General features: G+C 63.2%; 2 protein-coding genes across 2 annotated transcripts; one reads left to right on the top strand and one right to left on the bottom strand.

The window, feature by feature from the left end:
- The first annotated feature begins 1528 nt into the window (after window positions 1–1528).
- OST4 (oligosaccharyltransferase complex subunit 4, non-catalytic) lies at window positions 1529–2015 on the top strand. The gene is made up of 2 exons (XM_082481743.1): window positions 1529–1575; window positions 1715–2015. The coding sequence occupies exon 2, from the start codon at window positions 1716–1718 to the stop codon at window positions 1827–1829; it is 114 nt and encodes a 37-aa protein (XP_082337869.1). The 5' UTR covers window positions 1529–1575; window position 1715; the 3' UTR covers window positions 1830–2015.
- AGBL5 (AGBL carboxypeptidase 5) lies at window positions 1780–23261 on the bottom strand (the record flags this gene model as incomplete). The annotated part of the gene is made up of 14 exons (XM_082480784.1): window positions 1780–2396; window positions 2496–2556; window positions 2935–2981; window positions 3312–3427; window positions 7878–8086; window positions 8738–8928; window positions 9755–9890; window positions 15641–15810; window positions 16445–17003; window positions 17572–17750; window positions 18716–18893; window positions 20453–20619; window positions 22491–22662; window positions 23065–23261. The coding sequence occupies 14 exons, from the start codon at window positions 23259–23261 to the stop codon at window positions 2262–2264; spliced, it is 2517 nt and encodes an 838-aa protein (XP_082336910.1). The 3' UTR covers window positions 1780–2261.
- Window positions 23262–24096: the final 835 nt, after the last annotated feature.

Raw genomic sequence — 24096 nt, 5'->3', positions numbered from 1 at the left:
CGCTGCCCGCCGACGGGGTCCCCGGGGCCCCCCGCTTCCTGCCCGGCCCGCGCAGCCCCCGGCGCGCCCCGGCCTCCACCGGGCACCGCGGCCCCCGCCGGCCCCCGCCCCACCGCCCGCACATCTGCTTCTCGTTAGCGAGGACGGGAAGGAGGGACGGGGGAAGCCAGAGAGGCCGGGACGGGGGCCAGGGCTGCCGGCGGCCAGCGCAGCCGGGGCTGCCGCCACGGTTCCCCCTCCCCTCCCCAAACCGCATGGCCTCGCACGGCTGCCCACGCCTGGCACGGTCACAGACCCACATGGCACTGTGCTCCTCGCATGGCACCTTGTTCCTGGCACAGCCACGTCCCCCCGCGGCACCCCACTCCTCGCCTGCCTGCGGTCCCCCCTGTGCACCCTCTGTCCCGGCACAGCCGGCGCCACACTCGCCGTACACCACCTCGGGGCTCCCTGGGCCGGGGCTGCCGGTGCACGGCTGCTGGCACTATGTGCAGCCGGGATGGGTCCCTGCGCCCCGGCACACGGCAGCGGCATCCCACCCTGCCACGGCCCTGTGTGCCCACAGTGCCGCATCCCCGTGCCAGAGTGCCATGTCCCCACCATGGCAGCATCACATCCCCGTGCCGGGTGCGGGTCCAGAGCCAGTCCAGCCCCGCCCTGACGCCATCGGCTCCACACCGGGGATGGGGGACACACCGGGTGCGCCGGGAGCCGGGACCCCGCAGGGAGCCGGCGGTGACACCACGGCCACCCCGCCAGGGCCCCGGGCCTGCAGTGACACTGCGGCTTCCCCAGCCCGCGCCGTGATGTAACAGCCTCCCGGTGACATCACACCTTGGCGCCAGCCCCGGGGATGACGTCACGGGCTGGCACAGCAGCGCGGGAACCCGCCGCTCCCCGGGGCCGAGCGAATGTGGGTTAAGCACAAACAGCTGCCGACAGCTGGGGGGGGGAGGGGGGAGGGGGGGAGGGGAGGAGGGGCGGGAGGGGGGGACTGGGGCCGTGCTTGGACAGGGCTGTCCCCAGGGGGACGGTGTCACCCCCGTCTGCCTCTCAGGGGCCGGGGGGGGCCGTGAGGGGCTGTGGGGGGGCAGGCGCTGCTCAGCGGGGCCGTGCCGTGTCCCGGGGGGAGGGGGGGGGGGCACAGGGCCCCCCGGGTGCGGCCCGGCCCCATCCCGGCCCCATCCCCGCAGCCATAATTAGCAGCTATAATTAGCCCCGGCCGCCCGGGGGTCCCCCCCTCCCGCGGGCGGAGCCGATCGGCCCCGCCCGCGCCTAAACCCCGCCCCACCTAAGCCCCACCCCTACTCAGGCCCCGCCCCACGCCCCGCCCCCGCGGCCCTGCCCGGCCTTGTATGGAGGCGGTGGCGCGGAGGGGGGAGGGGGAGAGCCCAGCCCTGGGGCGGCCGGCAGCCGTGACGTCACAGCGTGGCCGGGACAGGACGTGACGCCACGGCGGGTATGACGTCACGCCCCCGAGACCCCGCCCACGTTGCCATGACACCACCTCCCGGCGTGCCCCGCGGCCGGAAGTCGGGCCCGGCGGAGGCAGAGACGTGGCGGCGGCGGCGGCGCGTGAGCGCGGGGGGGAGGAAGGGGGGTTCGGGTCTCCCCGCCGGGAGGGGCGGGCGGTGGGAGTCAGGGCCGGGTGCCGCCCCGCGGTCCCGGGCCGCCGCGGGGTGCGGGGGGTGTCAGCGCGTGTGTCCCCCCGCAGGATGATCACGGACGTGCAGCTCGCCATCTTCGCCAACATGCTGGGCGTGTCGCTCTTCCTCCTCGTCGTCCTCTACCACTACGTGGCCGTCAACAACCCCAAGAAGCAGGAGTGAGGGACGGCACCGCCACCGCCACCGTGATGGCACCGCCACCGCGACGGCACCGCCGCCGCCCGCCCCTCTCCCTCCCGCCGCCGCGCCACGGGGGCCGTGGGCTGCAGGGCCCGGCGCCGCGCTGAGGCCGGAGGCCGCGCTTCTTCCAAACCAACTTTAAGGGCAACACGACCATACAAGACGAAACCGTGTGACGTAAAAATATCTCCCGCCCTCCGCCGGGCCCCTCCGCCGGGCCCGCGGGGAGGAGCGGGGCCGTCCCGGGGCGGGAGCTGCCGATGGCCGCGGGGCCGGGCACGCCGGCGGCGGGGGTCGGGGCGAGCGGCGCGGTGGCCTCGGCTCTGCGCTGGTGCAGCTTTGGCCATGGGGTGCCCCGGCCCTGCCCCGCGGTGCCGGTGGGACGGTGCCGGTGCCGGTGGCTGCGGTCAGACCTCAGCGCAGCAGGAGAGGAGTCGCCGGTAGGAGCGGAGCGAGGGGGAGCCTGTGGCCGGGCGCTGCGGTGGGGGAGAGGGGGGTGGGGAGGGGCCGGGGCAGAAAGGGCAGAGCCCCCTCCCCACCGCCGCGGCCCCTGCCCGGGGCAGGGCAGGGCTGGGGTCCCACTGCCCGCGCCGCAGCCCCCCGATGCTGCGGGGCTGTACCTGGGGGTGCAGGCCCTCGTCCCCGCACAGGAGGAGTCCCTCGGTGTTCTGCGCCCCCCCGGGGGGCGCAGGGGGCTCCGAGCAGGGCCCTGCAGGGACAGAGACGAGTGTCACCACCAGTGGGGCACAGGCATCCCCTGGGCTGCCCCAGTGTGCCCCCACAGCCCCCGTGCCTGCGGGGGGGCTGGTGGTGGGCTCCTGGCCCTCTCTGCCTGATGCAGTAGGTCAGGATCACCCAGACAATGCCATGGGGTGACAGTCCCCTCCTGGGCCGAGTGCAGGATGGGTGCTGTGGCCTCCAGCGAGGCTAGCGGGGCGGGGGCAGCCCCCCAGCCCTGTGCCAGGCACTACCTGGCAGCAGCTGCGGGGTGGGGGGCCAGCCATGGCTCTGCTTCCCGCCCTGGGTAGCCGTGGTTTGGCCCCACACGACGGGATGGCCACGCACTGCGGCCAATGCCGGCACCTACCCGGGTGGCTCCGGGGCTCTCCTGGCGTCTGGCTTCTTCGGGAGCGGCTGCGGAGGGGGGAGGAGAAGGGAGGGGTGTTTGTCCCTGGCCTTGCAGAAGACCCCCACAGCTGCCAGGGGTCCTACAGAGCCGGACCCCTGCTCACGGGGCATCTGCACAGCTCAGGGAAAAATGCACATGGGGCAGAAACTCAGGGCAGAGCCCCACAGATGGGGGGGTCCCAGCCCCACAGACGGGGGGCGGTCTCTGAGCTCTCTGGGAAGTGCCCCGGGCAGTTGGGGTGGTGGGTGTGCAGTGCCCGATGCACTGGCGTGGTATGGGTGTAGGGCCCTGCCGCCCCCTCAGGGTCCCCTCCCCATCCTGGTGCCCAGCGGTACCTGCAGCAGCGCTGTGCCATGGGCAGCCGCCAGCTCTCCTGTGCCGCACTGTGCCTTCTGCGGTCCGTGGCTGGTGCTGGTGTTCGGTGCTGCCCAGGTGCCCGCCGGCAAAGTCCCTGTGTGACAAACAAGACAGAGCTCAGCCTGTGCCGGGGATGTGCCGGGGTCGGTGAGGGCAACAGCACCACCAAGATGTTGCAGCTCTGGCAGGAGGGGCCAGGACCCCGGCGGCCACACTGGCCTGCTGTGGCCATTGGGCCTGATGTCACACCACACCCGGCCGGGGCAGCAGCCCTCCACCGGCACCGAGTGCTGGGCAGGCTGGCACAGCCCCTGTGCCGGCACTGTTCCCTGTGGCTGCAGCAGCCACGCATCGAGCCCCCGGCCGCAGCGTGGGCATGAGGCACAGCCCCAGTGCCGAAGAGTGAGGAGTTGCTTTGGCAGCTGCCGAAGTGCCGGCGGGGAGGACCGTGACAGGCACTCGACAGCTCAGCGGGGGCTGGGGCTGGGGCTGGCAGTGGGAACCCGAGCTCGAGCCAGAAGCAGCAGCACCAGATGCGCGGCTCCATCGCTGCGGGACGAGGCTGCGGCCCAGGACCGGGCTTTGCACCCGTGTCGGCACACAGCAGTGGTGCAGGAGACAGGCAGGGGGGGCTGCTAACGGGGACAGGACCGCAGTGCCAAGCCTGTGGCAGGGCAGTGTGCCGGGACAGCCAGCAGCAAGCTGGGGCTCAATCCCTGTTTGCGCTGCTGGCCCTGCCGGTGAGATGGGCTCTGAACCAAACTGGCCGAGGGCAGACTGTTGCTTCGGGGTGGCAGAGGCGAAGCCTGGAGGGAACAGGCAGTGACTCGGTGCCATTTATCCCAAGTCCGACAACATTTCCAGCCCGATCTCCCACAGCGCCCTTGTGGCCGCACTGGGATTGCTGGGGCAGACCTAGTAGCCGATGATCTGCAGCGGGGGCTGGCAGGCATGAGGGGTGACAGCGGTGCTGATGTTTGGCACCTGCCACAACTGGCACCACGCGGGGGAAGTAACTGCTGCCATGAGGGCTGCCAAAACAGGGCAAGAGAAACCTCGGGCAGTTCAAGGGCAAACACAGAGCCCCACAGCTGGAGAGAACAGCCCAGGGCCGGCAGCACGCAGAGCACCAGCCCCCAGCACAACTGGCCACGCTGACGGCGTTGGAGGGCACCAGCCCTACGAGCACTCGCACGCTGCGCAGCCGAGCTGGCAGTGCTGATGAGCTTGTCCTGTGCCTACGGCAATTGCACGGCAGCCGAGAGGGAGATGGGGACGGCGCAGGGTGAGGGTACCACGCGGACACAGGAGCACGAGTGCCTGCGAGGTGCCCGCAGAGCTGAGGCATGTGAGGAAGTGCGGGGTTTGGCTGGAAAGTGCTGGTTTTCTCCCAAGCAGCGTGTGTGTCCCAGCAAGGAGCTGGGAAGGGGCACAGCCAGGACAGCTGACACCCCCCAACCCAGGGACATCCCAGACCACAAGACGCCATGCTCAGCAGTCGAAGCTGGGGAAGGAGGAAGAGGGACTTTCAGAGTGATGTCCTGTGATGGGATGCTGTGAAGGAACGCCCGAGGTGGCTTGGCTTTGCTCACACAGCTTTTGCCTTCCCTGTTAAACTGTCTTTATCCCAACCCAGGAGTTTTCTCACTTTTACTCTCCCCAGTCTCTCCTCAATCCCACCGTGGGGAGCGAGCCAGTGGCTGGGGAGGGCTGAAACCACAGCAGTGTCCCCTGGGGAAGGGACGCCATGTGAAACACCTGAGCAAGCCCTGAACAACGGCGGACCCCGCAGCAAATGAGCCCCTGCGAGGAGCAGACAGGAGCCAGGCTGTGGCAAAGGCTGTGCCGGGGCAGAAGCACGCTCAGGGCTTTACGGGTGACTGTGGATGGTACCGGTGAGCGACAACTCTCAACCTCAGACTTGTCACAACTGAAACGGTGCGATTCAGCCATGAACTCCAGCCAGCAGCAGCCCAGGCTGCACAGAGAGTGTCACCGGAGGTCCTGCAGAGACCACCCCCCACCCCAGCACTTGCGAGGCTGCGGGCAGAGACCTTTTCAGGAGCCGCTGCTCCCCAGACACGGCAGCCGTGAGACGAGATCTGGCCTGGCACTGGTGAGATCTCCCTACTGCGTCTGCAGGGACACCAGTCCCCACCGCTGCCAGGGCTCACTGGCAGAGGCCGCAGGGCTGGGGGCCCGGTGCCGGTGGCCCGCAGATGGCTAAGGCACGCACCATGCCGGAGGGCTGTGGCTGGAGCCCACCAGGAAAGAACTCCCATCCTGCGAGGCTCTGAGGAAGCAGCTGGGAGGGGGACGTGTCTCTGACACCTGTTAGGGCCCCGGCCTGAACAGCAGGTCCAGGACAGGACATCCTCCGTGACACCCAGCCTTCACCAGGGGACAGCTGTCCTGCAGGGCCAGGCGGGAGAGCAGCCCCCTGCGCCTCCAGGGCACAGCACGTCCTTACCCCGACTCGTCCTGTGGGGAAAGCTCTCAGCAGGGCGTGGGGAGGCAGGGGAAGGACGGGACACGACCTGGGCACAGTCTCTTCATCCTGTACCGTCTAACCACCGCCTCGTCACACCCAGCTGGCAGCAGCCGGGGCTGCAGGTAGGATCTCAGCATTCTCGTTTCCTTCCCGGCTGCCTGGGGCAGGGACGGTCTGTGACCACATCCCGGCACCACCCCGGCAGGAGGGCAGCAGCATAGGGCGTGTATGGCAAAGCCGTGGGGCCAAAGCATTCCCAGGCCACATTTCCCTGGGCAGACACAGCAGTGCCACTCGGAGAGTGGCAGCACTGCGGAGGTGCCAGGCAGAGCGGGCACGCAGAAGGTCAAGCTGCCGGGTGATGCCAGGGCGGGGAAGGCAGAGCCACAGCCTGGTCCCCAGGAGCCGGGCAGCTGGGGTTCCACCAGCGCGAGGGCAGAGCGTCCCACCAGCACTCGGCTCTGCCGGTCACGGCTGCCCTGGCCGGAGGAGGCCGTGCAGGCAGCACCCGCCAGCACAGCAGCCATCCTAATGAGACAGGCTCTTCCCCTCTGGCCCCACAAGGTCTGTTCCTGCGCACGCGCCCGACTGTCACCGACTCCCCGGCAGCTGGGGATCGGGCCAGGGGTTTTTTCCCTGCTGGCTCTGGGGTGGGCCAAGCATGCACGGCTGAAGGAACAGACGTTACAACATGCCCATGAGAACATCAGCCTTTTATTTCCTCCCCACTATGTTCTCATGGCAGATGAGAAACATCACTACACAGTGCTGGAAAGCAAACACGGAGGCCGAAGCAACGTGAGAAACACAGGCGGAGCACAAGAAAGAAGCCGACAGTCGGAAACGCAGTGCTCTCTCCTGAGAGCAGCACCAGTACACAGAGCCTTGACACAACGACAGAGTCACACCGAGTCACACAGGCAGCCCCCTCCGCCCCAAAAGCAGACCCTCGCTCACGCATCTCCGACCTTTGGGCACTGGGACGCTCCAGAGCACAGTGCTTGCGGGGCCCCAGAGCCCCACAGCAGACTGGGGCTCCCAGTCCAGCCCTGTTTCCTTCACTGGGAGCCTGTGGGACCAGCCCACGGAGCAGCACAGGGCAACGGGGCTTCCCCCCACCATTGGCCAGCTGGCTGCAGCACCAAACCCCCGAAGGGCCCAGATCGGGGCTGCCTGCCCTGCCGGCGGTGCTGAGCCCCCTGCCTGGTGGCGAGGAAGCCAGCGCTGGTGGCACAGCAAGCGCCTTGCCTTGTTTTGGCACCCCCCTGCTGCCAGAGCGCAGTGCAGGTGCAGGGCTCGCCAGGCACTGGCGGCAGGGTGGCGAGCCATGGCCATTCTCCCAACCGTGCAGGCGGCTTGGCAGCTCGGTGCTGTGAGTGGGCCCCCTCCGGCCAGGACTCACTGCATGTTTAAAGCCCCCAGAGCCTAATTACAGCTCTGCCAGCCTGCCTCCCATGGCTGGAGTTATGTGCCACCACCGGCTGCTGCTCAGCAGGTGCCTGGGAAGGTAAAAGGCACTTTGGTGTATCCCTGCAGGCCTCAGGAATGCTTGGGGAGTGGCGGAAGTCGAGCGGAGGTTTTCCGTGTCCTTTCAGAAGCCCCTTGGCCCCTGCCCCGGGCAGCTGCACCACCAGGGCCATCGTCCCCGGCAGCCCACAGCGGACAGAGTCCCTCTGGTCTCGGTGCAACAGCAGCAGTGGGCAGCTTCTGCCCAGCCAGGGACTGCCGCGCCGTTGGGCAGGAGCTCAGCTGGGCCCCCTCGGTTCCCCGCAGAAGCCGGGCTGGAGAAGCCACGGGTCTCGCCGTGCAGTGTCTGTCCTGACCCAGGCAGGGCCACTCTGCTCAGGACGGAGCGTGGAGCTGAGCACGGCATCCAGGACCCTTCCGAGGGGACGGGGCGGCCGTTCACACGCACTTCTTCCACGCAAAACCACTTTTATTACATCAAAACACACAGTTACGCTGGTGCAGAGCTTTCCTCAGGGCTGTGGCTTCGCACAGCAGCTCGACAGGTAGTGGACCAAGCGCACGAGAGGTCCCCAGCCCAGCTTACCTCTGCTCGGTGCCGGGGCTCTGGCGCTGCCTTTCGGAGGACTCTGGCTCGCAGCGGCCAGACCCGAGGGCCTGCTGCAGCTGAAGGTGAAGCTGGGGGAGGCTTTGATCTGCGGCGAGTCCTGCTGGCTGCTGCCGCTCCCGCTGGTACCGTTGCTGAAGCTCCTCATGCGGGACAGGGCGTTATCGGAGGCTGAGGTGGGGAGCCCACTGGAAGGGGATGAGAAACAGGAGGCTCAGCCCGGCTCTGCAGGGAGGGGATCCCCCGTGCCAGACCCCTATGCGACCCCCGTCCTTCCCAGCCAGCTCTGCCCCACAGCCCAGGCCCTGAGCGTTAGCCTGCTGCAGAGACACCGTCTCTGTCCGCTCCCGGGGCTTTTTCCCCAGGGGCTGGCGAGCAGCTGGGGACAGGACTGTCCCTCAGCAGCAGCAGACCCCAGTGCCCCTCGCTGTACGTCGCTGTCCCAGCAGCCTCAGGGCAGCACCATTTCAGAGTTCCCAGAGTTTGCCCCCAGTCCCAAATCCATCCCAGTCCAGCGCTGGAGAGAGAGAGGAGGGGAAGCAGGAGAGACGCTGGTGCTCTCTGTAATCACTGCCCAATTACTGGGGCAGGTGAATCCCGAACAGCTTCACCCCGCGTGGCTGCCTGTCCCTCTTGCCTGCCGATGACACGGTGCTGAGGGACAGCTGCAGTTCACGAAGCAAACTCTGCAGGGACAAGCATGGGCCCCGACAAAGTGGGAAAGCAAGCAAATAAGCCTTGGCTTCGTTAGCTGCAGGGTAACTCACTTGGAGTACATTTATCATCTCTAATTGGCGTTATCCTGCAGCTCCTGAACACTCAACCCGGCAGGCCCTTACGTGGAGCTCCTGGGGGGGGTCCTGGCACCTCCTCTCCTCCGCGGGCCCCCGCCTGCTCCCTTCATGCCACGCACGTGCTTCAGCATCCATGCGCGCAGGTTGCTGAGGCAGCTGTGCTCCGAGAGGACGATCCGGGGCCAGGGATTGCACTCTGCCATGTCCAGCGCAGCCACTGCCAGGGCTCTCCCGACCTGCCGGGGCAAGAAGGAACCGGTGAGAAAGGCCTCAAGAAAGAATCACAGAATCATAGAATTGCTGAGGTTGGAAGGGATGCTTAAGATCATCAAGTCCAACCATTAACCCAACCTGACAAAACGACTTCTAAACCATGTCCCCAAGTACCATGTCTACCCTTTTTTTAAACACCTCCAGGGATGGTGAGCAGCAGCTCTCTGGGACTTGAGGCAGGAAAACAAAGAAAGAAAAGAAAACCCAACCCCAAATCCCAGACCACCCCCCAGAGCTCGTTTCACCTCTGTTACCAGCTCCAGTCCAGCGGGAGGAGTGTTCCCGTGGGGTCTCTGGGTGCGCAGGACACGGGCAGGGCAAGGGTGAGTCAAGTGCCCATGGCCACAGGGACCGGCCACCTCTTGCTGTGGGCACCAGATGAGCTGGCAGCCCCACACTCCCTGGGGAGGGACCAGGGACGCTGTGTGTCAGCAGTCATGTGAGATGCACAGGGACAACCCCGGGCTGCCCCAGAGGCTGAGGGCAGAAGGCTCCAGTCCCAGCCAGCGAGCAAAGTGTTTTGGGGCCGGGGTTAGCGGTGGGGGCAGCCACAGATGGCTGGAACATACCAACAGGTTATGGCACTGACAGTGAGAACACCCCGTTGCCCGTGCAGCTCTCCAAACCCACACCATGGACTGGTGCAGGAGTTTTCACTGGGACACGCAAGCGCAGGAGAAGGAGAGAATGTGTAAGTTCCCTCCTGGGTGCCAAAAATGCTACCCACAGTGCGCAGGGCAGGGCAGGGCTGCGTGCACACAGCTACCCCACCGCTGGGGACCCTCTTACCTGCTCAAACAGCTCCACGGTGTATTTGGAGGGGAAGGCGGGGGGGGGTGGTGGGCTGGCCCGCCCGTTGTCATGGCAGGCCACGGGGATGCTGTTCACCGAGCGCCCCGTGTTGTAGTTGCACTCCAGTGTGTAGCTGTGAAGCACAAAGAAGCCCATGTTACCCGATCCATGCCTGCCTGAGCACCAGAGCACCACTGCTTCGACAACACCGTGCAAACAGAGCTGGGGTCACCCCTCCTGAGAGCCACCAGCATGTCCCCCCAGCCCCAGGAGGGGTCTGGAGAGATGTGGCTCCTGCCATTGCACTGCAGCTCTTGCTGCAATCTGCTCCACATGCACTGCATTTTCTCATCTGCTGAGGTAGGAATAAAGAGGGGAAAAAGAAGCAGGTGGCCATCAGGTGGAAGGCAGCAGTGTGCTGAGGACAGGAGAGGTGCCTGTGACACAGGACCCAAGGGACCAGGCTCTGAAATGAATGCCGAAGAAAGGACTGGAGCTGGAGAGCAGGAGAGGCCAGTGATCACTGAGCACCGAGCTCCCAAAGTGCCAAAGCACCCACTTCTTACCTTAAATCAACAGTCAAGGCAGCCACAGCTGCTAGAGACACCCCAACTGCTGTCTTTTGAGGGTGAAGCAACTACCAAAAGGTGTTCTCTGGTTATCCTAAAAGGGTCTGCCATCATCCATGGTGAGTTCCCACTAAGGATGGGGCAGGAGATTCACACAGGGCACGGGAGATGGGACAGCACGTTGTTCCCCAGGAGCAAGGCCTCACACTTTACCGATTTTCTGGCAGTGAGACACCGGACCACGTGGCACAGAGTGCGGGACTCCAGGGCAAGAAAGCTGTTGAGCCGCCTCTCCACTTCCAGGGAAAACCCAGCGAGAAGTCACTGGGATGGAGCTGTGGGTGCAACACTGAAGGTCTGCAGTGGCCAGCCCTGGCCAGAGAAGCAGCCAGGCACGCTGCCGGCAGAGCCAGGAGCGCACAGGGGCCGGAGATTGGTGGTGGAAGACAGGAGGGAGGTGAGAGCTCAGACGTGTTGTGCAGCGAACACCCGGAGACAAGGCATTTGCAAAAACACATATGGGCAGGATGTGTATCCTCATAGTTTTCAAACCTATAGCAAGAGCGTGGGTCAGGAGCAAGGGGAACTGGGAACTCTCACCAAGGAAACTCAGGTAAACTGGCAAAGCCGAAGCCTTGTGGGGAGACTGGTGTGAGGGAGGTGTTAAACAGCCCATCTGTGGGGACATCCTGCCGCACAGCCCCTTGACCCAAGAAACTCGCTTTCATCTGCTGTGGTGTGCTGATGCTGAGCTGGCACTTACAGGGCTGACCACCACAGCGCCCACCGACCACCACGGTGCCTACTGACCCCACGGTGCCACGACACCCCACCAGCAGCACAAGGCCAACTGAACACAGCTCAGAGGGCCCCAGAAGGCAGAAGGGATCACCGCCTCTTCAGCTATCAGTTCCCAGGCTGTCACTGAGGGGCCAGGGGCCCTTCCCCATGTGCCCCCCCAGCTGCCCAGGGGCTGGAGAAGGGGCCCCGGATCCCCCCTTCTCCCCAGACAGAGGGTCCTGTACACCGGCACAGCCGCCCTGGCTCACTCCCGGCCCCACACTGCCCCAGCAGCTCGGTGCTGGCACTTTGCAGAGCAGGGAGGGAGCGGGGACGGACAGACTGACAGCCTTCCCCAGCCGCCCGGGCAAGGTGCCATGCAGGGAGCAAGGCAGGAGCTCAGCTCAGCGGGGCAGAGCAGGGCTGAGCCTCGTTAAACCGAAATGGCAGATCGGTGCCCTGGAGCTGCAACACTGCAGTGACGTCAACCTTGCCCGTTAACAACAACAATGACCAATTTTCTTTAAAAACTGCCAGGTTCCGCACGCGTGCCCGGTTGGACGTTGTCAGGACAGGTAAAGACAAATTAACGCCCGGGCTGACGTGGCCAGCTGGCGGAGAACCACCAATCTCCCCTGGGCGGGAGCCGGAGAACAGAAAGCACACGCCGACCTCCTGAGGAACTCGGCACACACCTCCCATGCCGCAGCGCAGCCGAGAGGCGCCTCATCCCCTCGCCAGCTCCACGGGAGCAGCCCTGCCTGCGGGGCTATTCCCACACAGGCGACGAGGGTGGGCACTGCCTGGCCTTGTCCTTACAGACGGAGAACCGGCGGGGGGTGTGGAGGTCAGGGGCAGCCTTGGCTGCAGTGACTATGCAATGGTGGAGCTCGGTAGCCTGAGAGAGAGGAACAAGGTAAAAAGCAGGATCATAGCCCTGGACTTTGGGAGAGCAGATTTTGCCTTTTCAGGCATCTGCTCGGAAGATTCCCCTGGGACAGGGCCCTGACGAGCTGACTCATTTCCAGGGCTCACCTCCTCTGGCTCCAGAACAGTCCACCCCAACCCGTGGGAAGTCAGGCAAAGGCAGCAGGAGGCCTGAGGGGATGAACACGGAGCTCCCGATTGGACTTGGAGAGAAAAAGGAATCACACAAGAGGTGGAAGAAGGGAGAGGTGCCCTGGAAGGCATACAGAGACGCTGTCTGAATGGGCAGGGATGAGGCTGGGAAAGCCAAAGCCCACCCAGAGCTGAAGGGCTACAAGAAGGCTGCTAGAGGTGTATCAGCAACAGAAGGAAGCCAAGGGAGAGTGAGAGCCAGAAGCTGAATGGAGCGGCAGCTGAGGTACTCCATGCCTCCTTCACCTCCATCATCACTGGCGAGCTCTGTGGTCAGCAATCCCCAGCCCCCGAATCCGGAGGAAAGTCTGGAGCAAGGCAGATGTCCCCGCGGGTGCCGAGGGAGCCAGCCAACGTCCCAGCGAGGCTGCTGCTCATTATCTCAGAGAGGTTACAGTGACCAAGGCGGGTCCCGGGGACAGGGAGAATGCAAACGTCACCCCTGTCTTTGGAGCCAGGGACCCACGGGCCACTCAGCCTCACCTCGATCCCCAGGAAGGAGATGGAGAAAATAATCCTGGAGACCCAGGAAGGACAGGAGGTGTCTGGGAGCGGTCAGCAGGATTACGAAGGAGAAATCATGTGTAACCACCCACCCTGGCAGCCTTCGACAGCATAATGGCCAGCTCTGAGGGAGAGCCATGGACAATGGCTTATGGCATTGGACACTGCCACCCTTGCAGGCGAGCAGACAAAGGATGGGCGATGCCAGGGGACAGGGAGGTGGCCCGAACACGGCTGACGTGCCTGGCTCCAAGGGCTGTGAGCACAGCACAGAGTCCATCTGGAGCCCAGCACTGGCAGTGTGCCCTGGTGGGTACTGGGTGCCAGGCTGCCGAGGCTGCTGCAGCCTTGCTTGGAGCAGAGGACACAGAGCTGGGGGCGATCCTCCAGGGGGCTGTGCTGCCCTGGGGAGGGGCTCGCCAGGCAGGGACCTCCCAACGCTCCCACCAGGAAAGGCAGAGTCCTGCTGCAGGGAGGAATAACCCCGCAGCCGCACAGCCTGGGGCCGGCCAGGGGAGAGCTGCCCTGCAGACAGACATGGGGGTCCTGCTGGGCACTGAGCTTTGTAAACTGACCCAGGGATGCTAAGCGGGGTCTCCCCTTTTCCAGTTTCTCTGTTTGCTGTCTTACTGTGTTCTGTATTCCAAGCTTGCAGCTTTCTCCACCCTCAGCGTTCTCAAGGTGGGGGAAAAAAAACTAATGGCTTTTAAGATACATGATGTATGCCGGCACATGGCACACCTCTGCTGCACAACATGATGGGTGCTAGAAATTCACCTGTCCTCAGCAGTGGTAAGAAAAAAAAAAATCTCGACAGAAACATTCATTACATACTGCTTCTATTCCCAGAAAGTCCTGGAGTCCTCCAGATTTCTGAAGAGCATTGGGGAATAACTTCCTGGTATGGGTGTACAGGTACTGGACGGGCCACCCAGGGCTGATGCACAGCTGGATTGCGGACAAGGAAGAACTTGTTAGCTGGGGAGGTGATAATGAAGATTAGCCTTGTCTGTAGCGACCGTGACATAGGGGAGTTCATGATGCAGAGGGGAAGAGTGCAGCAGAGCGCAGACCCTGGGCCCCAGACGAGCAATTTCAGCTAATTCAGGGCACCAGTAAGGGGGAGCTGTTGGAGACAGCTCTGAAGGACAAGGACGCTTAGGAAAGGTGGCAGGTTTTCGAGGACAGCATCCTGCGATTGCAGGAACAGCCCATCCCAGCACTCGGGGGGGATGGACAGTTGTACCAGGAGATCAGCTGGGTGAGGGAGCTCCACTGCAGAAAGCGGCCAGTAGAGTGGGAGCATCGCTCTGCCTGGAGATGGGGCTCCAGGAGGAAACCACCAGAAATGGAGGATAATCAAATTGGGGATCTCCTGAGAAACGCAACCCCTGGGGGTCCTTTCTTGGTCATCTCCAGAAGGTGACAGGCAGTGGGGAAGGGGTCCCTGATGGGTGGAGAAAGGCAAACGTTGCATCTGTTGTCAAAAAAGACCATGCAGGGACTGAGAGGCTGGGCAGTCTCACCTCAGTCCCAGAGATATCACTGAGCCCCCCTCCCCGGAGCATGTTTCCAGAGGAGGGAAGGAGAAGAGGGTGACTGGAAGCTGCCAGCCGGGATCGCTCGCATCTGTCCGACTGCTCAGAGACAATTCAGCTGGATGACCCAGCAGAAGACCAGCGCGTCTCCCTCCCCATCTGTCTGATGTGCCTGCACGGCACAGGCACCGAGAGCACTCCTGACACCAGCAGGACACCCGCCACCTCTCAGGACATCGATGTTGGATCAACCATGGGCTGTTCCCTGCCAGCTCCAGCAAATGGCCACAGAAAAAGCTACACCAGGAACCTGAGCCCAAGAAACTTGCGTATTTGTTATTGCAGGGTTGGTTTTAGCTGGATCTGCACGCTCCCCGCCCCAGCCTGTGGCCAGGCGCAGAGAAGGAGCAGAGCGCACAGCAAGTGCTGAGGAAATGGGGAAAAGAAAGGAGCCGAGAGAGCCACCGTCTCTGGTGGCAGCCTGGTCCTATGCCAGCCTAAACCGGCAACAAATCTGCACCCGCAGAGAGCAGCTCTTCAGAGAGGAATAGGTACAGGGGTTTCGGGGGGAAGCCCAGGGCTGGTAGGAAGCCTGGTACTGCTTCCACATTTCCTCCAACCACAGATGCCCGGGGAACGCAGCATCTCCTAAAGCAGCATTACACAACTCCTCTTCTTGTACTCCTCCCTTAGCATCTGCGACCGGCCACCACCAGGGCCAAACAGGGTAAAACAGGCTGTTGGTCTGATTAGTTCAGCCGCTTTTATGTTCCCAGCAACCACAACAGAAACAGGCCAAAAATATCCCACCCGTTGTTGGAGCGAGGCACATGGCTACTACGGGTCACACAAATATCCTCAACTCCCAGAATCATGGATTGCTTGAGGCTGGAACCTTGCACGCCAATCTCACGTGTGAGGTCTGGGGAAGCTGAGCCCATTATGAGTAAACAGGTTTTAATTACAGCTCATTATAAATGTAAACATCTGGGAAAGAGGAAAATTCCTTCTGGAAAGCCGTGCACAAGCAGCTCTACAACAGCAAGGACAAGAAGCCAGAGCAGCTGCAGGAGGAGTGTGCAGGGACAGGAGGTACAGGAGGAAGAGGAGCCAGGCCTGCAGGTCAGGAACGCGGCACTGCCTGGCACGGCTGGGTCCCGGCCTCTGCCTGCGCCGAGTGGGTAACACTCTTCTTGGCCAGCCCCCACCCCACTGGGGAGTCGCGCAGGACACCACTGCCCCCACAGAAGCGAGTTTAGCTTTCCTTAACATCCTTCATCCGGCAAGACCACCCCCTTCCAGGACGGAGGAGAACTGGGGCCAGATCAGCTGGCACGGACGCTGAGCAAGCGTGTGGAGGGAGGTTTGCCTACCTGTGGATGATCCCCAAGGCTTTGTAGATGGCCACTCGCCCGCTGCCCTCCTTTGACTGCCCATCCCGCTTGTCTTTGGCGTACATGTTCTTCTCCGAGAAGTTACAGCCCGTGAAGTCAAAGTGAGGTGAGTTCAAGGAGATGAGTTTGGGGAACAGCATGTTCTCCACCTGCAATGCACAGAGAGGAACATGGGTGACTTTGGGAGGGAGGGAGCCCTTGGCTGCTCATCCTGCTTCAGCATTACCAGTGTCAGGCTCTGGGACGCACCGGGCTGTTGGCTGTGGCCCGCTCTGCCCAATTCAAGCATCTCACACGCTCCAGCCCTTCCCGGGGGACATTGCCCACCCCAGCCTGCCCCCGGCCCAGCCCCTGCAGGGAGAGGCAGCGGCTGGGCTCTCCCAACAGCCTGCTCGCGGAGGCAGAGAGGAGGGAGCCCAGCAGCACACCTCTTCCCCACCCTCTCATCCCTTCGGAGACGGGACAGCTCTCCTGTCATGCACACACCAGCTCCCAGGGGGTGCTGAGACCTGCTGCCACTGATCGAGTCACCGGCAGGGAGACAGCAGGGAGACAGCAGCAAACCCCACTGAGCACTGAAGGCAGGGAGGTCAGCCAGCCCAGCACTCCCTCCTTGGGCACCAGCCCTGTCCTGACAGGCAGCTCTGTTCCTGGGGTGACAGGGAGCTCCTACCCCCTCTCCCAGCAGCGGGAGGGAGCGTTCGGGACTCTGGGGAGAGGGCAGAGCAATGAGAGGGTCCCAGCCTGCTCCAGCACCTCTGTACTCCTACCCTTTGCCCTCACCTGATCGTTTTCGTCAGGGAAACTGTTGCCGTACATGAAGCAGCCGCGCTTAGAGGCATGCCCGTGGAGATCGACATAGTAGGCCAGCCCACTGTCCTGGGGCAGGATGGTTTCGGGGAGAGGTGCTGATGGAGGCCTCCTGGCGTCCTCCTCACAGTGCTCTGCGGTGTGGCTGGAAGGGAGGATCCAGACAGCTTGGTCCTTGCTGCCCGGCTCGGCGGCAGGTGCTCCTGAGAGCCGGGGTTCCTGAGAAGGGCTGAAGTAGGTGCTGGCACGCCAGCTGCTGGGCGAGTTGCGGAGGTTATTGGCTTTCTCCAGCTCTGTCAGGGCTGGCTCTGGGGACGGGGCGCTGCTGCGGACGGAATGATTGGAAGATTTTGTGCTTAGCGAGCTGGTGCTGAGTGGGGAGACGTACGTCCTCCAGTCGGGAGAGCCCGGCAGGATGCGGCTGTGAACGTGGTGGTAGAGGAGAACAGCTTTGGCCCCGTACACCGCAGGGTGCAGCTCAGCATCGGGGTTGAGATACTGGCGGTTCAGGTTTACCCCACGGGAGTCAGTTCTGCAGAGAGAGCAGAGGCAACGTGAGGTCCTTTGCACAGTGCTGGCTGTTCTACAAAGGCAGACCTGACCGTACCTCGTAACGGCCGGGCCTTTGGGCTCTGTCCCAGAGTACAAGTGGCCAAACCCCCCCTTGCAGGCAAGTGCGCAGAGACTCTGCCCCAACACAGCCGAGAACCTCTCTCCCGGTGTAGCACTTGCCTCAGTGAGACAGAGCCCCCAGTGATCTCCCTCCCTCCTCCCTGAAGCTGGCCCAGCTCTGACACGCCAGGGAGAGCAAGGACAGGACAGTGTCGCAGTGCCTCAAAGGCACAGGGCTGTGCTGCCCACCTGAGCCCTGATCCAGGAGGTGACCTACGCAGGCAAGAGCAGCCCCAAGCCCTTGCCACAGATCCCTGGGGGTAGCAGGAAGAGGTTGCTGCAGCCTGCGGACCTCGGCTTGTTCTACTGATGCAGGATCTTGGGACTGTTCTTCCCAGCCCCCACGAAATGCACAGCAGGCTCCAAACCAGGAGATCAGCCCAGCTTGGGCCCCAACGAAGCCACAGCTGCATCCTGCGCTCACTCACCGATAGTGGCCTCGCACCACCCCATCAGGGTTCAGCATGGGAATGAGCTTAAAGACAAACATTCGCCGCAGCATCTGGGCCCGGGGGTCCTCCTCCCGCAGGATGAAGTCCAGGAAGCCGTTGAAGACGAAGCTGGAAGGTGTTTCTCCTGGGTGGACTCTGCTGCTCAGGAAGAACACCTGGGGGCAGACAGACAGGGACGATGGGCAAGTTCCTGCCTGCCCCAAGATGCTGCGATGGCTTAGCCGAGGGGCCAAACGCTGCGGGGGTTCCCCCCTGCACTGCAGCCGGGCAATGAGCTGTCCAAGGTGCAGCTACGGCCTTTACGTGGAGCAGACAACTAGGTAACGGCTGCGGTAACGCAACAGTTTTCTGTGGCTTCTTTGCCCAGTGCCTGTCCTGGGTACTGCTTGGAGTAAGGCCGGTTATCCCCGTGTGAGACTAAAGGGACAGATGCCCCGCAGCCTACTACCACAAGAAACCAGAGCACGGGCAGCAGCAAAGCAGAGCTGCAGGAGTGCCCCAGGGAAAAGCCCCGAGCAAGCCCACAGAGCAGGGAACAAACCTGACTGCAACAGCGACACAAAGCCCCTCCTGAAGCGCCCTTCTTTTGGTGGGAGCTTCTCAGCAAGAGATGCACATGCAGCCTCCGGCCACCCGTCCCAGCTCCGTGCAGCCACAGAGGGAGCTCCCTGCCTGTCCCTGTCCCTGTCCCCAGCAGGCAGGGCCCACCTATGGCAGCAGGGGCTGAGACCCCAAATACAGCACTTCCATTAGTTTCTTCACAGCTTAATGGAGCAACAGCAATAAAAAGAGGACAGAACAAAACTCCGAGGAAACAAGACGGAAATTTTTGCCCTGAGGAACACATGTGAGGTACTAGCAGAGGGCATTTCATGATGCTGAGATGATGTGGATGCACTGGGACTCCTGGCAGGCTACTGGTTCCCATGCCTGACGCGGGATCTCACAGACTCTCCACTCCCCACGCTCCACCCAGTCTAACGCTCCAGCCCCCAGGACACGACACCTTCCAAGGCAGAGATACGAGGGTGGCAGCAAGGCCCTGACAGAGGGACTGTCACACAGTTTGCTGCCCTCGCTCGCTGTCCCTGACACGGCCACGAAGCTGACAGCAGCTCACCCTCTTCCCTGCGAAGCGGCGCGGCCGTGGAGTGGTGGTGTCTGGGAAGAGCTTGTCCAGCCGGGGCTCCCGCTTCTCCAGCATGCCGTGGCACGAGGTGATGGTGAGCAGGTCCACTCGCAGCTTGTCCAGGGAGTGGCAGAGTAGCTCCCGGTGGTAATAGACAGAGTCGAGGGGGCTGCAGGGTGAGGAGAGACGCTCAGCCAGCTTGGCCCGGCCAGCTGGCAGGGCAGGGGTCAGTGTCCCCCTCCAGGGAAGAAAGCGGCTTGGCTGGGGCAGCGGAGCGTGCTGCTGGGCCAAGGATGGAGGGGCAGGGTGCCAGGCCTCACCCCAGGCAGCCCTTAAGGAGGGAAGGGGGGTCCCAGCGGGGCAGGGGACGCTCTCCACACCCATAGCCTTGAGCTCTGCCTCCAGGACTGCATCCCTGTTCACTCTGCTCCCCGGGAGTTCGACAACCCCAGTCTGACCTGAGCCGCGAAACCCTCTCCTGCTGCCTGCAGGCACCCGCAGCCAGCTGGCCACTGCCGGCTCCCCTCGGAGCCTGCCAGGAACACGAATGCTCCCGAGCAGCGGCTCCTTCAGAGGAAAGAGCAGTGGCCCAGGCCACCACCCCATAGGCCTACAATGGCATCAGCCGGGGTGAGCAGAGGAGGCAGCAGCCATCGTCCTTCGGGAGCCCACACTGTCAGGCAGCACCCCCAGCAGCAAGGTGCGCACAGGGTCACCCACAGCCTGCTGGGTGTTGCTGCAGGACCGGCCTCGAGGGGCTGATGAAACGGTCACACAGAGACGAGCACGACCCGCCGGCGCAGCACAGACTCCCAGCCAGGCCCCCAGCAGCTCCTGCTGCACCAGGGGAGCCGGGGCCTCCTGCAGAAGCGTTCAGTCAGGATCACCCAGTCCTGCTGCCATCCCGAGGGGCTCTTGACCCACAGAGGCTATGACGTTGCTGTCAGACCCTTCCTGACTGACTGCCAGGTTTTGATATTCTCATAGTTCTCCATCACATGACGATTTAAGAACAACACCTTCCGATAAACCATTGCTCACCTCTTGTCTAAGAAAAGGTATTTATGACCCCCAGCTCTGCAGCACGGAAAGCCTCTGGAGCCAGAAGGGGCTGCAGGATAGACCTATCCATAGAGACACCTCAAGACTGACTTTGTCCTCCTCCCCTCGGCTGGGCGTTTAGTTCTACCCTGACTTCTGAGAAGAAACTCTTGAGATCAGAGCAGCTTCCTAGCACAATCCACAAAGAGCCTGGTGCTAAAGCTGGCTCTTGGCGGCGAGATCTCTTGCTGTGACAGCAATCATAGAGGAAGGAGCAGCAGGAGAGATGCCTGGCCTTCCTGCAGCCAGGAGGGGGAAAGAAAACGAGGTCTTGGCCTCCAAGAACCCCCTCTCCTTAAACCGAGAGCTGCAGTTCTGTTACAGCCCCTCCTCAGCCTCTTCTGCCTGATGGGAACCCGCCCTTGGGAATGCCGGGGGGATCCAGCTGAAGCAATAAAGGACCCTCTGGAAGCCCCTCGGAAGCACATGCTCAGGGGGAGCTGCTGCAGCTGCCCGTGCAGAGCTGGGCCCAGAGAAGCAAGCACCAGGCAGCTACCAGGGGGACGCAGGGGGCGCAGAGACCCCCCTCCACCCCACTGCAGCCAGAGCTGGACAACACTGCGCTTCCTCAGTAGGGGCAAAGCCAAGCAGGCGAGGGCTGAGAGTGGGGAGCCGGGGGGCGCGCACCTGCTGGGAGACATGTGCCTGCACTCCTGGAAGCGGCCGTCCAGCTGCGCCAGCATCTCCTGGCACTCCGTGTAGGAGAAAGGGTAGCAGAAGGCAAAGTAGGTGGTGGCACCGCGGTGCTCCAGGAAGCGGTGCACGAAGGACAGCACAAACTGCGTCTCCACCATCTGGGACAGACACAAAGCAGAGGCTGAGCGGAGGCACGGCCCCAGGAGCAGCCAGCCGAGGCCATGCAGAGCCACCTCCCAGGCACAGGCCAGGTAGCCATGGCCACTGCAGGCCCTGTGGTTCTCCTCTGGCACCGCCACGATGGTTCCCCCCTGCATCAGGTGGCGCCGGCAGCCACTTGCCCTTCTCTAACTGTGCAGGAATCAAATTTGTGCTCCCAGCAGACACCAGCCCACTTCGCTTGGATCCCTGAAACGCCAGGCTGTTTCCTACAAAGCCCTTGGTTCCCTGCTCACCCTGCCACGCAGCACTTGTGTGCCTGAAGGGACAAAGCCCCACTGTATGCTGGGGCAGAGCTCCTTCTGCCCACCTGCCAGCGCTCAGAAACTGAACAGTAACTACTTTATCTTGGCAAGCTTTGCAGAGTTAACGAGTACTGCAGAACTCAGCTGTATGTCATGTGTCTCCCTGGCACTAGCATGGGGCAAATCAAGCGTCATCTTGTCCTGAACCGGGGATGGGAGATTCTCTCTGGCCCCTGTTCTGTGGGGCAGAAGGAGGGGACATGCTGGGGGTGCTCCTGCCTCCCCGTGGCAGCACGCACAGAGCAAGGACAACCCACAAGCAACTGCCCCAGACAGCTCCTACCAGACCGAAGACAAAAAATGCCAGGACCAACAAATCCCTGTTCAAGGCCCAAACAGTCTCCTCTCCTGAGCGCTCAGCCCTTGGAAGGGGCTTTGTCATTAACCCCCTACCCTCTTCCTTAGACTCATAGAATCACAAATACTTTAGATGGGAAGGGAACTTTAAAGGCCATCTTGTTCCACCCCCCTGCCCTGGGCAGGGACACCTCCCCCCAGCCCAGGTTGCTCCCAGCCCTGTCCAACCTGGCCTTGAACACCTCCAGGGATGGGGCAGCCACAGCTTCTCGGGGCACCCTGCGCCAGGGGCTCACCACCCCCACAGTGAAAAACTTCTTCCTAATATCTCATCTAAATCTCCTCTCTGTCGGTGTCAAACCATTCCCTTTGTCCCATGGCTCCCCTCCCTGATCCAGAGTCCCTCCCCAGCTCTCCTGGAGCCCCTTTAGGCACTGGAAAGGGGCTCGGAGGTCTCCGTGGAGCCTTCTCTTCTCCAGGCTGACCCCTCCACCTCTCCCAGCCTGTCCTCCCAGCAGAGGGGCTCCAGCCCTCCCAGCATCTCCAGGGCCCCCTCCGGCCCCGCTCCACCAGCCCCATGTCTCTCCTGTGCTGAGGCCCCCGAGCTGGAGGCAGCACTGCGGGGGGTCTCCCCAGAGCAGAGCAGAGCGCAGCAGAGGGGCACAACCCCCCTCGCCCTGCTGGCCACGCTGCTGGGGATGCAGCCTGGGATGCCGGGGGCTAGCTGGGCTGCCAGCACACGCTGCCGGCTCCTGGCCAGCTTTCCCCCCCAGCACCCCTGAGCCCCTCTCGGCAGGGCTGCTCTCCACCCCTCCATCCTCAGCCTGTGCTGGGACCGGGGGCTGCCCCCCCCCCGGGTGCAGGACGCTGCACTTGGCCTGGTTGGCCCTCGGGAGGATCACATGGGTCCACTTCTCCAGCCTGTCCAGGTCCCTTGGGATGGCATCCAGTCCCTCAGGCATATCACCACACCGCTCAGCTCGGTGTCATGGGCAAACTTGCTGAGGGCTGCCAAAGTACAAACCAGCTGCTCGCCCTGCCACGGGAGGCTGGAGGTCATCTGGCACAGTGAGCAAGGGGTGTTTGGGTGTTTGTGTCCCCCAGAGCTGCCCCCCACCCTAAACATGCCATCCTCTCCCTGCCTGTTACCATACTCCAGCCGAGGCCCCCCTGCACCCAGCACAAGCCCCCAGCCCCTGTGCCCGTACCTCGAAGCTGGGCCGCTCACGGATGCGCTCCCAGCGGGGCCGTACGGGCAGGGTCCGCACGAAGGGGGACATGCCCTGGGAGTACAGCCGGCTCTGCTTGTTCATGTTCAGGATGTGCAGCTTGATCAGCTTCCCCGGGGCCCCCCCCCGCACGCTGAAGTAGAACCAGGACCTGGGGAAGGGCAGCAGCGTCGGCTCAGGCCCTGTCCCGGGGCCCCTGAGCCCACCAGTCCCCCCTCCCAGGCTCCCCGATCTTTCCCCCCCGCCCTGTGAGCGTCTCCTCTCCCCCACCAGGAGCCTCTCAGATCTCCGGAGAAAGTACAGACCCCATGACCCCCCCCCCCCCCCCCAGGGCATCCCTAACCCTGCTAGCTACCACTCGGCCTCCAGCCGCCCCCCACCACACCCCAGACACTCCTGGGACCCCCAACCCCTCTCTACAGCCCCCCAACCGCCCCAGCTGTCCCCCCGCCCCTCTCCACAGCCCCCCGCCCCTGCGGGACGCCCTTCCCAGGTCCCCTCCGACCCCTGGGGGAGGGGGGGGGGAATCCCCCCACCCCCGCCGCGCCGTTACCTGTTGCCGTTCTCATACTCGGTCTGGGCGCAGTCGGGCCGCGTCCAGACGTTGAACTCGTAGTCAGCGGGGGGCAGCGCGGCGCCGCAGCCCGCGGGCCCCCCCTCCGCCCCAGGCGGCCCCACCTGCTCGACATGCGCCAGGTTGCCCGAGTCGAAGCGGGAGCTGAAGAGCAGCCCGCCGCAGCGGATCTCCATGGCTGCCGGGCCGCCGCGGCCCGCTCATCGCCCCAGCCCGGCCCGGCCCGCCGCGCTGCCTGGCAACAGCAACGCGGCCGCCCATTGGCCCGTCGCTCCCTAGCAACGCGCGCGCCCGTTGGACGGCGCCTCGGCAACGGGCCGCAGCGCCGCGCATGCCACGCCCCCCGCTCATTGCCCCCTCGGCCACGCCCCCCCAGCTGGCCACGCCCCCGATCTCGGGCGCGCGCGGGGACCCGCACGTGTATGTACACACGTGTGCACAGACCGCATCACACGCACATGTATGCACTATATGTACATAAGAACACATGTGCGCACACGTGTGAGCACGTGTCTATACGTTCATATGCACACATATATGCACGCATGTAACACGTGTGCATGCAGACATCCATGCACACACTATACATGTGTGCACACACCTCACATGTACATGTATGCACATATAGATACATAAGAATACATGTACACACGTGTGTGCATGTCTATACATGTACATGTATATGCACACACGTACGTAACAAGTACACATGCAGACATCTATACACACTATACATGTGTGCACACACCTATAAACAAACATGTACACACATGCACATGCGTGTGCACACACCTATGCACACACATACAAGCAAACATATGCACACACCTCTATACACACGTGTATGTGCACGTACACACATGTGCACACTTAGATACCTGCCTGTCCATAAGAACACATGTACATGCACACACGTACATGCACATGCATATACACATGCTCACACACGTGTGCACATGCCTATATACATGTACACGCACACATGTGTACATAAGAGCACATATGCATGCA

This window comes from Vanellus vanellus (assembly GCF_965231255.1).
Source record: "Vanellus vanellus genome assembly, chromosome: 3".
Classification (NCBI taxonomy): Eukaryota; Metazoa; Chordata; class Aves; order Charadriiformes; family Charadriidae; genus Vanellus; species Vanellus vanellus.
Note: the sequence above shows the minus strand (reverse complement) of the source record. Positions and strands in the feature narration are given on the sequence as shown.